This window comes from Gopherus flavomarginatus, assembly GCF_025201925.1.
Source record: "Gopherus flavomarginatus isolate rGopFla2 chromosome 11 unlocalized genomic scaffold, rGopFla2.mat.asm SUPER_11_unloc_1, whole genome shotgun sequence".
Classification (NCBI taxonomy): domain Eukaryota; kingdom Metazoa; phylum Chordata; order Testudines; family Testudinidae; genus Gopherus; species Gopherus flavomarginatus.
The window spans coordinates 259,154-274,102 of NW_026114602.1; the positions used below are offsets into that span (position 1 = coordinate 259,154).

The following is a 14,949-nucleotide window of genomic DNA, read 5'->3' on the forward strand; positions in this document are numbered from 1 at the left end:
CTTGTCTGTTGATGGCTCTGTTTTATTGGTAAGTCTTTCTGTTTATGTGTGTGCTGGCAAGTGGGTAGTGAAGTCTTACAGTGACATGTGATCATGTCACCTGAATTAGGATCCATCTTTAAGCTTGTGCTTTTCCATTTAGAAGGAGGGGTGGGATCCCAGGGAGGGACAAAAGATTCCCACCTTATGCAAAAGCTATGTAAGTAGGTGGAACAGAACAAAGAGGAAAGAGGAACCATCATGAGAAATCCTCTAGCTACCACCTGACCTGGAGCAAGGGCTGTACCAGGAGAAAGGACTGTGCCTAGACTAGGAAGGCATCCAGTCTGTGAAAAAAACTTATTGAAATATCTCTGAGGGTGCGATTTTATCGGTATTCAATTTTATTACAATATTAGATATAAACTGTGATTTATTTTATTTTAATTGGTAATTCACTTTGTTCTGTCTGTTACTACTTGGAGCCACTTAGATCCCACTTTCTGTGTTTAATAAAAATCACTTTTATCTTATTAATTAACCCAGAGTATGTATTAGTACCTGGGGGGGGAGCAAACAGGTGTGCATATCTCTCTATCAGTGCTATAGAGAGCGAATAATTTCTTAGAGGGAATTCAGCAAACAGATTTACTTGGGGTTTAGACCCCACTGGGAGTTGGGCACCTAAGTGTTAAAAACAAGAACACTTCTGTAAACTGCTGTCAGGTTAAGTCTGCAGCGTTGGGGGATGTGGTTTAGACCCTGGGTCTGTGCTGGAGCAGACTGGCTTGTCTGGATCAGAAAGATAGGGTGCTGGAGTCCCAAGCTGGCAGAGAAAGCAGTGGCAAAAGTAGTCTTGGCACATTAGTTGGCAGTTCCCAAGGGAGTGTTCTGTGATCCAACTCGTCATAATGGTTCCTAAGGTATTGCTTTGCAGTTACTGTGCTATAGAGTGGTGCCCCAGTTTTTTTTCCCACTAGACAGTTTCAGGTTAGATATTAAGAAAAATTTTCAAACTATAAGAATAGTTAAGCACTGGAACAGTGTGAGACCCTCGTCACTTGAGATTTTTAAAAAACAGGTTGGATAAACACCTGCTGGACTTGATCTAAGTTTAGTTGGTCTTGCCTCAGCACAAGGAGCTAGACTAGATGACCTCCTGAGATCTCATCCAGCCTTACATTTCTGCAATTCTGTGTCTATTTATATCTGTGGATTTGTTTGTGTCACACTATTGTGCTTGTATGTTTATGACTAAGGCTACAATTTTCAAAGGAAGTGATGGGCCAGATTTTTAAAGATATTTACCAGCCTAGTGGGATTTTCAAACATCTACATGTCTAATACACATTGAAATAATTTGGACCTTAGTGATTTTGGATGCCTCCATTTTCAGTTGTCTAATCTGTGATGCCTTTAAAGGGGATGATTTTCAGAAACTATTGAACACCTACCCGCTGAAGAATCATGTCCCTTTACGATGACTTAAATTGGGTCACTCAGAATCTTTTAGGCAGTTTTGAAAACCTTTCTCCGAGGGGGAGATTTTTCAAAGGCACAAGAGATTTCTAGGCATCCAGTTCCCATATCCAAGGCAGCCCATGTCTTTAAAAATCCTCCTCGTCCACCAGTGCCAACTCTGAATGCCATATTAAATATGTTATCTGGGCTTCTGCTCATCTGGGCAGCTCCATATTTTACAGTTCCCATCCCTCCCTTATGTCTGCCAGGCCTCTGCATCCCAAGGCAAATCTATAGTTCCTAGGAATTCAGTATAACTTGACTAATCATGTGAGTCAGGTCTTCTCTAAATAAACACTTAGTTTGCCACAAGCTGGGATGTTCTACCATGCACAAAATATCTAAGTGGATGCTGCTGCTGTGCAATAATAGCTCCTAAGTGCACTTTGAGCTGCAAAGCAGATTAGCTCAAAGCACTCTAGGGGAACTGTTAGCATGTGGCAGCAATGTCCAGACATACTCTGGGTACACAGCAGGCTAGTGTGGAGTAGGTTTACACCTCATCACTAAGTGTCCACATAGCTGCGCCCTTAGTGGCTATCTGAAAGTCTTGTGGCTTGCGTGGTTTACGGCACAGGTGGAAGCGGGATATTAATTAGGTAAGGAGGTGAGAGTAGGGGGTGGCCCCAGAGAGGAAGGAGATAGAAAGTGGGCGAAACAAAGAAAGAAAGAAAGTCCTGTTAAAGGTGATGATAGATAGAGAGTGAGTGAGTGAACGATTAACAAGAGATATGGGGAATGAGTTCATTCATTCTTCTACTGCTGAAAAGTATTATTCAGTTTATCTATGTCATATTCAGTGATGTACCTGGGTATGAACCCAGGTGGGATGTAATTGAGGAAATGGTGTGCACTGGCTGGCTGGAAGGTGTCATGGAAAATGCACAGAGGCGGCAGTGGGAAAGATTGGTATGAAAATGTTCCACATACCAGCCATGGGAGAGTGCTGCAGAGCTTTTATGTATTTAGTACCAGATCTGTACAGAAGGACTGTCCTGAGACAGGATTCCTCCTGTATTGTCCAGCCCTGAAATGCAGCATCCCACAGTCCTATAGTTAGTCTCTCTTAGATCAATGAGTAATTTAACTCCGCAATCCAACATTGTATTGAGTAGAAATAGCTAAGCACACAAAACCACAGACATGCGCAAACATATACAGACCCAGAATCCACACAAATATGCTACTGCACTTACACACATGCAAATACAATTAAACACACACTGACATTACTGCAAATGAACACATAACACACATAATCAAACAGATGCACATTGAAACACACATATGCAGATACTACCAGAATCACACACAAAAGCACACACAACTGATCAAACAGCTACATACAAATTAGCAAAAATTCATAACTGTATGCATACACAATTGAACACCAGATCACACAGAATCACATATACAGTCACATACGTGAACAAAACCAAACACAGCACAACCATATCCATATACAATAGAAAATAGGCACTACTGCAATCACACACACAAAAACAAGCATACACATAAGAACGACCATACTGGATCAGACCGAAGGTCCATCTAGCCAAGTATCCTGTCTTTGAACAGTGGCCAATGCCAGGTGCCCCAGAGGGAATGAACAGAATAGTAATCATCAAGTGATCAATTCCTTGTCGCCCATTCCCAGCTTCTGGCAAACAGAGGGTAGGGACACCATCTCTGCCCATCCTGGCTAGTAGTCAGTGATGGACCTATCCTACATGAATTTATCTAGTTCTTGTCTGAGCCCTGTGATAGTCTTGACCATCACAACATCCTCTGGCAAAGAGCTCCACAGGTTGCCTGTGCTTTGTGTAAGCAAATACTTCCTTTTGTTTGTTTTAAGCCTGCTGCCTATTAATTTCGTTTGGTGACCAGTAGTTCTTGTGTTATGAGGAGTAAATAATACTTCTTTTTTTACTTTCTCCACACCAGTCATGAATTTATAGACCTCTGTCATATCACCCCTTAGTTATCTCTTTTCCAAACTGAAAACTCCCAGTCTTATTAATCTCTCCTCATACGGCAGCCATTCCATACCCATAATAATTTTTGTTGCCCTTTTCTGAACCTTTTCCAATTCCAATATACCTTTTTTGAAATGGGGTGACCACATCTGCACACAGTATTCAAGAACTGGCATACAATGGACTTATATAGTGGCAATATGATATTTTTGTCTTATTATCTATCCCTTTCTTACTGAGTCCCAACATTCTGTTCTCTTTTTTGACTGCTGCTGCACACTGAGTGGATGTTTTCAGATGACTGCTGGTGCATATTGAATGGATGTTTTCAGAACACACACAATCATATATATATGCACAATAAAACTCTCATAGACAGAAACACACACAACCAGATACACTAACAAACACAATTATGCAATCAAACACAAATACACACATGAAGAGACACACGGATTCACTTTTCTTCCTTTATATTGCACAATTTAAGCTGAAATTATCCCCAAAAGTGTTTTGTCTTACTTCATAAACAACCTAAATCTGAGTTTTTCAAAAACCACCTAGGGGATTTAGATGCCCAGTCCACATAAACTGTAATAAGGTCAGGGCATCCAAACCTCTACATTGTTTTGAAACCTCAGCCTCATTCTTTAAATTTATTCCCTTTCGAGTTATCTCTCTCAGCTGTGAAGAAAATGCAAATGAAACTGCCCCAACTGAGTTCATCATCGTGGGGTTCTCCGTCCTCCAGCAGCTGCAGTTCTTTCTTTTTGGTGTCTTCTTGGTCACCTACCTGTGCACCCTGGTGGGGAACATCTCCATCATCATCATTGTCTGCATGGATGCCCAGCTCTGCAGCCCCATGTACTTTTTCCTGGGGAACCTCTCTTTCCTGGACCTCTGCTACACCACCATCAATGTTCCCCAGATGCTGGTGCACCTGCTGGTGAACAGGAAGAGGATCAGCTATGCAGGATGCATTACCCAGCTCTATTTTTTCCTGGCCTTTGTGGGCACGGAGTGTATCCTCCTGGTGGTGATGGCTTATGACCGCTATGTGGCAATATGCAACCCCTTGCACTACTTGGTCATCATGAGAAAATCCCTCTGCTTCCAACTGGCTGGTGCTGCTTGGGCCAGTGGCTTCCTCAGCTCTGCAGTGCACACATTTTTCACCTTTCAGCTGCCCTTCTATGGGGCCAACCATATCAACTACTTCTTCTGCAACATCCCACCCCTCCTCAAGTTCTCCTGTGTAGACAGCTCCCTCAATGAGATTATCCTGCTTGCTGTCGGGGTCTTCATTGGGTGGATCCCATTCCTGTGCATCGTCCTGTCTTACTTCTACATCATCTCCACCATCCTGAAGATACACTCCACAGAGGGGAGGCTCAAAACTTTCTCCAGCTGAGGGTCCCACCTGACCATTGTCCTGCTGTATTAAGGGAGATCCATATTCACCTATGTCAGGCCCATATCCAGCTACTCGCTGAACAGTGACAGACTGATCTCAATGCTTTACAGCATAGTAACCTCCATGTTGAACCCAATGATCTACACCTTGAGGAACAAAGATGTGAAGGGGGCTCTGAGAAAAGTTTTCATGGGGAAATTGTGTTTGCAATGAAAGTGGCAAATTTCCACCCATTGGTCTAGGGGGTTGCTTAACATTATCTGGGTGCTAAAGTTCTTTCCTTCGTGCTTTCCTATCTACGTTCAGTAGAATTGCTGAAAACACAAAAAAATAAAATTTACAGTAATATACAATAAAAACCTAGATATTATTTTAATTTTGAACATTAAAATAGTCCCATTTTTTGTCTATTTTGGTTAAACTTTGCAATGTATTACTAATTACAGGTTTTGTTATTTACAATATTTAAGTGAAATTGTATTCAAAATAATTCTCAAAATGGTTAGCACAATTTTTCATTTACTGAAACTGCTTAGGTAAAAAAAATAAAATAAACTATTTCAATAAATGTTTATATCATAAAAATAATTGCAACCCCCCCCCAGAGGATATATGAAAGGCTCAAACATGTTACTGATCAGTAGGAAAAGGGGAGGTTGTGAACATTTATGGGTTTAATTATTGACTCTCTATTAAAATTCTAACTTCATCAAATATAAAGTGGAGAAGTATTGTTTATTTTTTTTCTACATACTGTTCATGGACTTCGCAGAGTGGGGAAATCAAATAGTGACAGAATTCATTCTCCTGGAATTTGGGGATCTTCCAGAGCTGCATTTATTTCTCTTACTGCTGTTTCTAGTGATCTACATTGTTACCATGGAGGGGAACATCCTCATCATGGCACTAGTTGTGGCTGATCAGCACCTTCATACCCCCATGTACTTCTTCCTGGGGAACTTGACCTTCTTGGAGACCTGCTACACCTCCACCATCCTGCCTAGGATACTGGCCAGTCTCTTTACTGGGGATAGAACTATTTCTGTTAACAGCTGCATCACTCAGTTCTATATTATTGCTTCTCTGGTGTGTATGGAATGTTATCTCTTATCCATGATGGTTTACGATTCTTATTTAGCCATATGTAAATCTCTATTTTATGCATCCATCATGAATAGTAGGTTATGTCTACATTTAGCAGCTGGGTCTTGGATGAGTGGGTTTGTGGCTAGCACCATAGTGATAATATTGATGTCACAATTGACTTTCTGCAGCGAAAATGAAATCAACAGTTTCGTTTATGATTCTTTTGTGATCAGCTCCACTGAACTCAGTGGATTGAAGGTGGTGGCTTTCATATGCTCCTCAGCCTTTTCCCTGGTTCTGTTTGTATTAACCCTGACATCCTATGTTTGCATCATCAAGAACATACTGAGAATCCCGTCCAGCACCGGGAAACAAATGGCCTTTTCTACCTGCTCCTCTCACCTCACTGTGATTACAATTTACTATGGGACCTTGATAAGTGTCTATATGCTAACAGATACCAATGCACCAAGAGCCCTGTACACAGTGTTCTCCGTCTTTTACACTGTCTTGACTGCTCTGGTCAACCCACTCATCTACAACCTTGGGACACAGAGAGGTCAAGGATGCCCTGAGGAAAGCTGTCAGTAATATCATGGGTTTCTCAGAATCCAGATATTCAAGCTAACATGTTTACGGAAAAATGAAATACAAGAAGATTGGTCTGTGGTTCTTCCTTATTCATGCATGTGCTCCAGTGAAGTCACCAAACTCTGCATGTGAATAAAGATTATGCATGGGATTTTCCATGGAGCCTAAGGAAATTGAGTAGGCTCACTGAACGCTTGTCTACATGGGCGGGGTGGTGGTGTTGCAGTATGGGAGGTGCGAGTTCTAAAGCACATTAACATGCTGTGCATGCATTGATCTCTGGAGCGCCTCTACGGGCTCCCTCTCAAACTACTGATGGGATTTTATTGTATTATTTATGATGTGTTAGGGCATCTATATCTTTATATAATTATATGTATTATAATTTTTATTTAAATAAATAAATACTGTATTCTTCTTGCTATGGTGCAAAGGCATTTTGGAAGAGAAAACTATTGCAAAGTTTCCTAAAGACAAACTGAGTCTGAGTAATAAACCCAATTTTTTCTCTTATCAAGGTAATGCAGTGATCAATCAGGAATTGCTCATATTTTTTCTTATGTTACACTTTGTTCCTACAGTAATAAATAAATTGTACTTTGTATGGTGAAGATGGACTAGTCACTCAACTTACTACTGGTCACAGCTCCTGTGGGAAGAACTGCAGGTACCGAGCATGGTGGGAGATATCACGATGGGTGCACAAATTGCTATAGCTTTGGACCCAATTTGAGAGGGAGAATCATGTGATTCAATCCTAAGAGAGGGATAGGCAGGGCTGGTGCAAGGAAGTTTCGTGCCCTAGGCAAATCTTCCACCTTATGCCCTCCCTAGCCCTGTGGCAGCTCCCCACCCACCCCTCCATCCTGAGATACCCCCCCATGGCAGCTCCTCCCCACTGCCCTGAGGCGCCCCCCCCACCGCTGCCGCAGCTCCCTCCCCCAGGGAGCCGTGCAACACCTTCCCACCCCAGCTCACCTCTGCTCCGCGTCCTCCCCGAGCACACTGCCCCTGGTCTAATTCTCCTCCCCTCCCAGGCAAACAGGGAGAGCTCAGGGGTATGTGGTGCCTAGGGTAGGAGGATTCAGGCCGTCCCTTCTTCTCCAAGTCCCACCCCAGAGCCCTGGCGGTGGTGGGGGTGCTCACCACCGAGTCAGCGCACATCCTTCTGAAACACACTGACTGGTTCCCCAGTTCACTCACTGAAGAAAAGTCTAGGTCCATTGGGCTGCTTCCTACACTTTCTCCCCCAGCTATGCTCTACAGCTCCCCCGGGTCTATGGGTCCTCAAGTGGCACAGCTCCTGCCGGCGCGGACTTTTCTCTGGGCTCCTCAGGCAGTCTGGGATCCATCTGGAGCTCTGTGTGCTGTGCATCTGTATCTGGAGCCTGGAGTAGCTCCCTGGAGAGAGCCTACAATCTGCATCTTCCCCCTTCAGTAGCCTGCCCACACTGAGTTGGCCTGCTTCCTTTTATACTCTGCCTCCAGGCTGAACATGCCCAGCAGAGTCAGAGAGCCAGGGCTTCCTCAGCCTGAAAAGCACAGTTAATCCTTTAGGGGCTGGTTCACGGTAGGTACACCACATCACACCTGGTCAGAAGCCTCACTGGTGAAAGATTATTATCCAGTCTGCCACATGTACAAAGGAAAGTCAAAGTGCATCCGCTTCTGTACACTGAACAGATTCCCTAAGTACTTCAAGCAAAACACACTTGTTTAGGTAAAACATAAAATAGCTTTATTAACTACAGAGAGATAGATTTTAAGTGATTATAAGTAATAAACGTACAGATCAAAGTTGTCTACCCAAGAAATAAAAGCAAAATTACAATCTATGTTCTATAAACTAGGCAGGATTTCACTCAAACAATGTCTCACCATGATGGTATAGTTCCTTCAGCCACAGTCTGGGATTTCTCTTTTCATCTCCCCCTTTCAAAGCCTTTGTCCACAAGATGCCTTTACAGGTGTTGAGTTGTGGGGAAAGTGAGACCAAGTGATGATGCCACTTCCCCCCTTTATAGCTTCCTCCAGCTTTCTGGAAAGATCCTTTGCTATGATGTGAATAAAATAGTCTCCATTCTCTATGTTCTTCCTCTGAGAAGCCTTCATTGTATGCAGATCTTGTGATAGTCCTTGGTATTATGGATTCCCCTTAATGGGCCATTAGCACTGGCTGGCTTCTCCATTGTTGTACCTGAAAGGCTGTGTGACGAGGCGGACTGGCCCCACACTGGGATTGAGAGGGTTAACCCTTCCCTGCTAGCAGAAGCAGCCATGTCCCTGAGGCTCTGCTGGGCATGCTTCAACCAGGAGTCAGGTATAAAAGCCTGCACAGCTGCTCAGTCAGGACTGGCAGCCGAGGAGGGAGGATGCTCAGTGTTAGATCCAGCCCAGGAACAGTTATGACCCTTACCAGGGAGAGCTGAGGGGCCACAAACCTGGACCAAAGGCTTGTAGCTTTTGGAACCCCAGGAAGTCCCGGGTGCTGAGGAACCTGGAGACCCTGATGCCACAGAGCCTGCTACTGTTGGTGAACTGGTAGTAAGTGGTCCAGGGAAGGTAAGGAAGTGGTATCTCCCACCACTATGAGAGCAGCATGTTTTGGTAGGATTCTCTGCTGACCCGTGGTGGCTCACACCATCACTGACAGGGCCCTGGGTCAGAGCCCGATGAATGTGGGTGGCCCTGGGCTCCCCCTTTTGGGGGTCATTACACCCCACCTTTCCGACGACATAGTTCACTGACCCCTCTCTTACCTCAAAGGAGATAGATGAACTCTGGCCTCTGGGCCACAATATCCCACTAGGGGAAGATAACTTGGAGGGATTCTGGCCCTTGGGCCACGCTGCTTTAGGAGCTCACTGTATGGACTCCGGCCGTGAGGCCATGCTATCGTGCAGCCAGACCCCGCACGGGACTGGTAGAGGACTCCCCACTGGAGTACCGATACAGTTACAATGTATACATGGGGTGGTGAAGTCTTACCCCACCATCTGGTTGAGACTGGAGGCCTCCCAACAGTAGGCATGTTGCTTAGTGGGGGTTGCCCCTAGATTAGCGTACCCCATGGTGTTGGGGTGTGACTTGCTGGGTTTCGCCGACCTTATACGGAGGTGGAGCGGACAGCCCAAGAAGAGGGAGAGAATCTGTTATGGGAGACAGGGTTTGTTGTACCAGCCTGGGCCACAAGACCCCTTGCAGGGGACATTGAGGGGGCCCAAAGTAACCAAAGGGAGCCAGACCCTGACCGAAGGGTCAGTAGGGGAAGAAATGAGGTGGCTGGATATTGATGGAGATTTCCTGGAGGAACAGAGAGGGGACCCCAACCTTACTCAAGCCTGGAAACAGGTAATCAGCCGGGATGGAGAGGCCCATCCTCGGCACTATTGGCCCCAAGGTCCCCTGTGATGGGGCAGCGGCTCCACCCCTCTGAGAGATGGGGCTAGGGCAGGCCAGAGCAGCTGTGCAGATGGGCAGCCAATTGGAGAGGGCCTGCTGGAGAGCCAATTAGGGCTGGGCAGGAGGGGGCCAGTCAGGGCCAGGTTCAACCCTATATAAAAGCTGCCCAGGAGAGGAGCAGGCAGTCACTGCCGGACTTTCAAGGGAGAAGGTCTGTCTCCTTAGTGAAAGAGACCAGCACCCTGGACAGTGCAGTGCTGGGCAGGCTTGGGGGGAGCAGATGAGCGCTCCAGCCCAATACCTGCCAGGCTGTGGGCCCTGACTGGAAGGGTCTAGAGAGTGTGAGGTGTAGAGGGGAATTGGCCCACGGAGGATAAATGAGTGAGAGCCGAGAACGTGGGCAGGGAAGCTGCCACTAGAGGGTCCCTGGGCTGGGGCTCAGAGTAGCGAGTGGACCTGGGTTCTCCCTTCCCTTTCCCCCTCACTTTGCACCTGACCAACAAAAAGCGACTGTGTGAGGCTGCAGTGTGCCTCAGACATGAGGGGCTAAACGTCGCATTGCGGTTGGCCCATGCGGCAGGAGCAAGCAGAAAGACTGTCATTAAAAACACACACACACCTCGGAAGGTGGTGAGGACGGACTAAGGGGCACTGCTGGAGGGCAGTGACCAGAACCAGATGTCACCGAGCAGGGAGCAATGCAGGTCCAGATACTAATGGGGGGAGCAGTCGATGGACAGGACACCACCTGCAGAGGGTGCCCCTCAGAGGACGGAGCTTATTCTCAGACTTGCCAGCAGGATGCAATGCATGGTGGAGAATATGGGCACAAGCGGTCGTCCCGATACAAGGGGGAGAATGAGGACTAAGCGAAGTATGCCAGGGTGGGGCAGTAAAGAGTCAGTGGATCAGGCCTCAGGCAGGGGCTGAGCAAACAGGTAAGCAAGAGTCTCAGGTCCTGGTTCCAAAGGTCTTGGGAGAGGGGGAGACTGCCATCCGTGAGGTGAGTGGCAGGGGGAACACAGGACCACCCGCTCCACTGTGTCCCAGCCCAGGGCCCTAGCAGCGGCAGAAGACCTGCTGTTGTGTCAGTGGGGATCCTATTACAGGAGTGCGTGGGTGACTTTCTGTGACCTGCAATGTGCAGGAGGTCAGATTGGATTATCATGATGATCCCTTTTGACTTTAATTAATACATAAAAGGAAAAGAAGCTCCCATCCTTGTTTTCTAGTGTCCATGGAACAGGTGTAAGTGGCAACACAGTTTAATAGGCATTGCTTGAGAACAGAATGAAATGCTGATTCTTTCCTCCTATGAAATGCACACCATGTTAACTCCAGGATTGGGTCAGATCTTCTGATGATGTAAACAAGCTCAAATACATTGACATCAGTGGAATTAATCTGGATTTGCACTGGGGGCAATTGAGAGCAGAATCTTGGACTGGGAGACACAAATTGAAAGAGAATTTATTTGAAAAAGACAGAAAATTACTTCTTCATGAATAACCTCCCCACAGTCAGTCTCCTCAATGAAGATTTGATCTCCTTGTTCCTCATGCTGTAGATGACCGGATTCATCATAGGAGACACCACAGAATAGAGAACAGCTACCACAAGATCCAGACTTGATGCTGAGCTGGAGGTGGGTTTCAGGTAGGCAAAGATACCAGTGAAAACAAACAAGGAAACCACAGTGAGGTGAGGAAGGCAGGTGGAGAAGGCTTTATGCCGTCCCTGCTCAGAGGGGATTCTCAGCACTGTGTTGAAGATCTGAACATACGACACAATTATAAAACCAAAACAACTTAAGACTATGCATGTACTAAAGATGAGAGCCCCAATTTCCCTGAGGTACAAGTCAGAGCAGGCAAGTTTGAGGAGCTGGGGGATTTCACAGAAGAACTGATTCACTATGTTGCCTGAACAGAAAGTTACGGCAAATGTGTTCCCAGTGTGCAGTGCAGCATAAAGAATTCCACCGATCCAGGCACTGGCTGCCATTTGGACACAAGCTCTCCTGTTCATCACACTCTCATAGTGCAGTGGTTGGCAGATGGCGATGTATCGGTCGTACACCATGATAGTGAGAAGGGAAAAATCTGTTCCCATCAAGAAGATGAGGAGAAAGACTTGGATGACACATCCAGCATAGGAAATTGATCTGGAGTTGATTAGGGAATTGGCCATGGATTTGGGGATGGTGACGGAGATGGAGCCGAGGTCTATAATGGACAGGTTCACCAGGAAGAAGTACATGGGAGTGTGAAGATGGTGATCGAGAGCTACGACTGTGATGATGAGAAGGTTCCCCATCAGGGCTGCCAGGTAAATCACCAGAAACACCACAAAGTGCAAAATCTGCAGCTCCCAAATGTCTGAGAATCCAAGGAGAAGGAAATGGGTCAAGGTGGTTTGGTTGGACATTTTCTTCCTCAGAACATCACGCGCTGCCTCTGGAGGGAAGGAGAAGGGCAATGGTCAGGATTACATCAGTAAAATAATTCTTCTTTTGTGAAAACCACCTTAGTTCACAGAAGTCAGACCCCTGGCTTGTGCAGATTGGTGCAAGATGAGAAGGGGAGTAGAGGAACCATTGACTCCAGTGGAGTTAGTCCAGATTTACACCGGGTAGAGTGAGAGGATAGTCAGCCCCATTGACCAAATGAGATTGCTGCTGATTTACACCAAGCTGAAGGAAAACAGAGTAAGACCAACTGCTTTTTAGGGGTCTGCATATCATTCCACTCAATGAAGTATAAAATTAGGTGAATCTTATCTTCATTTCATAGAGGGGAAAATGCAGACCAGAGAGCTAGAATGTGCTGTGAGATACACCAGTGTAAATCTCGGGTAATGTCACAGAAAGCAGTGGAATTATTTTATATTTACACTGCTGCAAATGGGAGTAGCATCTACCACAGAGATGAAAGGGCTCACTCATGGCTATACAATGACTGATTGTAGAATCAGGAACAGAATGCAGGACACACTCTGAATCTCAGTCAGCTGTTCTAGCCATGACCCAACACTATCTACCCATAACAGAACAAAAAAGGTCCCAGACTGCTTTCTCACTTCTATAACCTATAGCACCCATGACCCCATGGTCTCTCAGAGGGGGGGATTTGAACCCAGGAGTCGTGATATTGCCCCACCCCTCCCATAATCATTGGATCATATGCTAAGCCCAGAGCTGGGAACAGAAGCAAGAAGTCCTGACTCCAGGCCACCCACCCTAATCACTCCACTATAAGATTCCACTGTTAAGAATTGTAAAAATGATGCACAGTGCTCTTAATAGAATCAAGATCAAGATCATACTGGGTTAGACCAAAGGTCCATCTAGCTCAGTATCCTGTCTTCCTACAGTGACCAATGCCAGGTGCCCCAGAGGGAACGAACAGAACAGGTAATCACCAAGTTTGCTATAGACCACCAGACCAGGAGGATGAGGTGGACAAGGCATTCTTCCAGCAACTAACAGTAGTTACTAGATCACAGGCCCTGGTTCTTATGGGGGACTTCAATCACCCCGATATCTGCTGGGAGAGCAATACAGCAGTGCACAGACAATCCAGAAAGTTTTGAAAAGTGCAGGGGACAATTTCCAAGTGCAAGTGCTGGAGGAACCAACTAGGTCAGTGGTCCCGAACGAGGTGCCTGCGGGCAACATGGTGCCCGCTGGGGCATTTATGTGCACCTGCTTAGTGCTCAGCAGGGGGAAGGAGCTGCGGGCCTGTGGTTGCCAGGGACAGAGAATACCAGGGCTGTGGGCTCTGGTTCTCTCTGTCCCCAGCAGGTGTGGGGCTGCGGCTAAGCTGGAGAGAAGCCACGGCCCCGCACCTGCCAGGGACAGAGAACTCCAGGGCTGCGGGCGCCGGTGCTCTCTGTCTCCGGCAGGCGCGGGGCTGCAGCTTCTCTCCGGTTTCTGAAGACGAATGTAAGAAGAATGAATCATTTTCAAATTTTATGTCTTATCATTGCATTATCCATCAAGTAGCTTTGTGCCTCAAAGTTTTCTCTTTTCAATACATTATGAATGTTGTTATTAAAATAATTAACTCTATTTGAAAGAAACCTTTGCAACACCTACTTTTTAAGGCCCTGTTGGAAGATATTGGTGATAAACAATCTGATCTTATCTTGCACACAGAAGTATGATGGCTGAGCGAAGGTAAAGTTCTTGCATGTTTTTTAAGCCTAATAGAAGAGATCAAATCAGAACTTTGAGCAACTAGAAGATTCCAGCTGGTTAATGGACTTGGCTTTCTTGCCGACTTCACTGGCAAATTGAACATTTTAAATCTGGAGCTCCAGGGAAAAGACAAACGTGGCTCAAATTATAGTTTCCATAAAATCATTCAAAGCAAAACTGATCTTATAGATGTCGCATATGAAGATGAAGTCTCTCGAACATTTCCCAAGTATGAAGAAAATGGTATGTGACAGTGATTTTAACCCATCACCATTTGTTATCTACATTCAAACATTTCTGGAACAATTTGAAAAGAGATTTCAACAGTTCACCAACATTGAGACTGTAATTGCCTTTCTTGTGAATCCTTTTATTTGCCAAATAGAGCTAACAGAAATGGCTACATCAATTGTGAGTCTCATTCAAGGAAGAACAGAAGACACAGAACTGGACATTTTGGACCTTCAAATTTATATTGTTCTAAAATCCTACAAAACAGATGAAAACTTTTGGAATCTGGTTGACCGAAAAAAGTTTCCTACCTTAAAAAATGTAGCATACAAAATAAAATCTTATTTCAGTTCCACTTGTCTGTGCGAAGTTCTGTTTTCAACAATGAACATTATAAAATCAAAATACAGATCTCAGCTTACAGATGCCCATCTTGATGATTGCTTACGAACGGGAATATCATCCTACTCTCCCAACTACGAAAAATTGGCTGAAGAAATGCAGTGTCAAAAATCACACTGACTTTATTAGAATAACCACATGAATTAATG

General features: G+C 45.4%; 1 protein-coding gene and 1 pseudogene across 1 annotated transcript; one reads left to right on the forward strand and one right to left on the reverse strand.

The window, feature by feature from the left end:
• The first annotated feature begins 2,231 nt into the window (after positions 1-2,231).
• Positions 2,232-5,103, forward strand: LOC127040856 (olfactory receptor 5V1-like; annotated as a pseudogene).
• Positions 5,104-11,460: 6,357 nt separating this feature from the next.
• Positions 11,461-12,405, reverse strand: LOC127040936 (olfactory receptor 14A16-like). Its single transcript, XM_050935472.1, has one exon. It carries the CDS (start codon positions 12,394-12,396, stop codon positions 11,461-11,463), a length of 936 nt encoding a protein of 311 aa, XP_050791429.1. The 5' UTR covers positions 12,397-12,405.
• Positions 12,406-14,949: the final 2,544 nt, after the last annotated feature.

Excerpts from the sequence above, each read along its gene's own strand:
- LOC127040936 (XM_050935472.1), bottom strand. The coding sequence starts at position 12,396 with ATGTCCAACCAAACCACCTTGACCCATTTCCTTCTCCTTGGATTCTCA.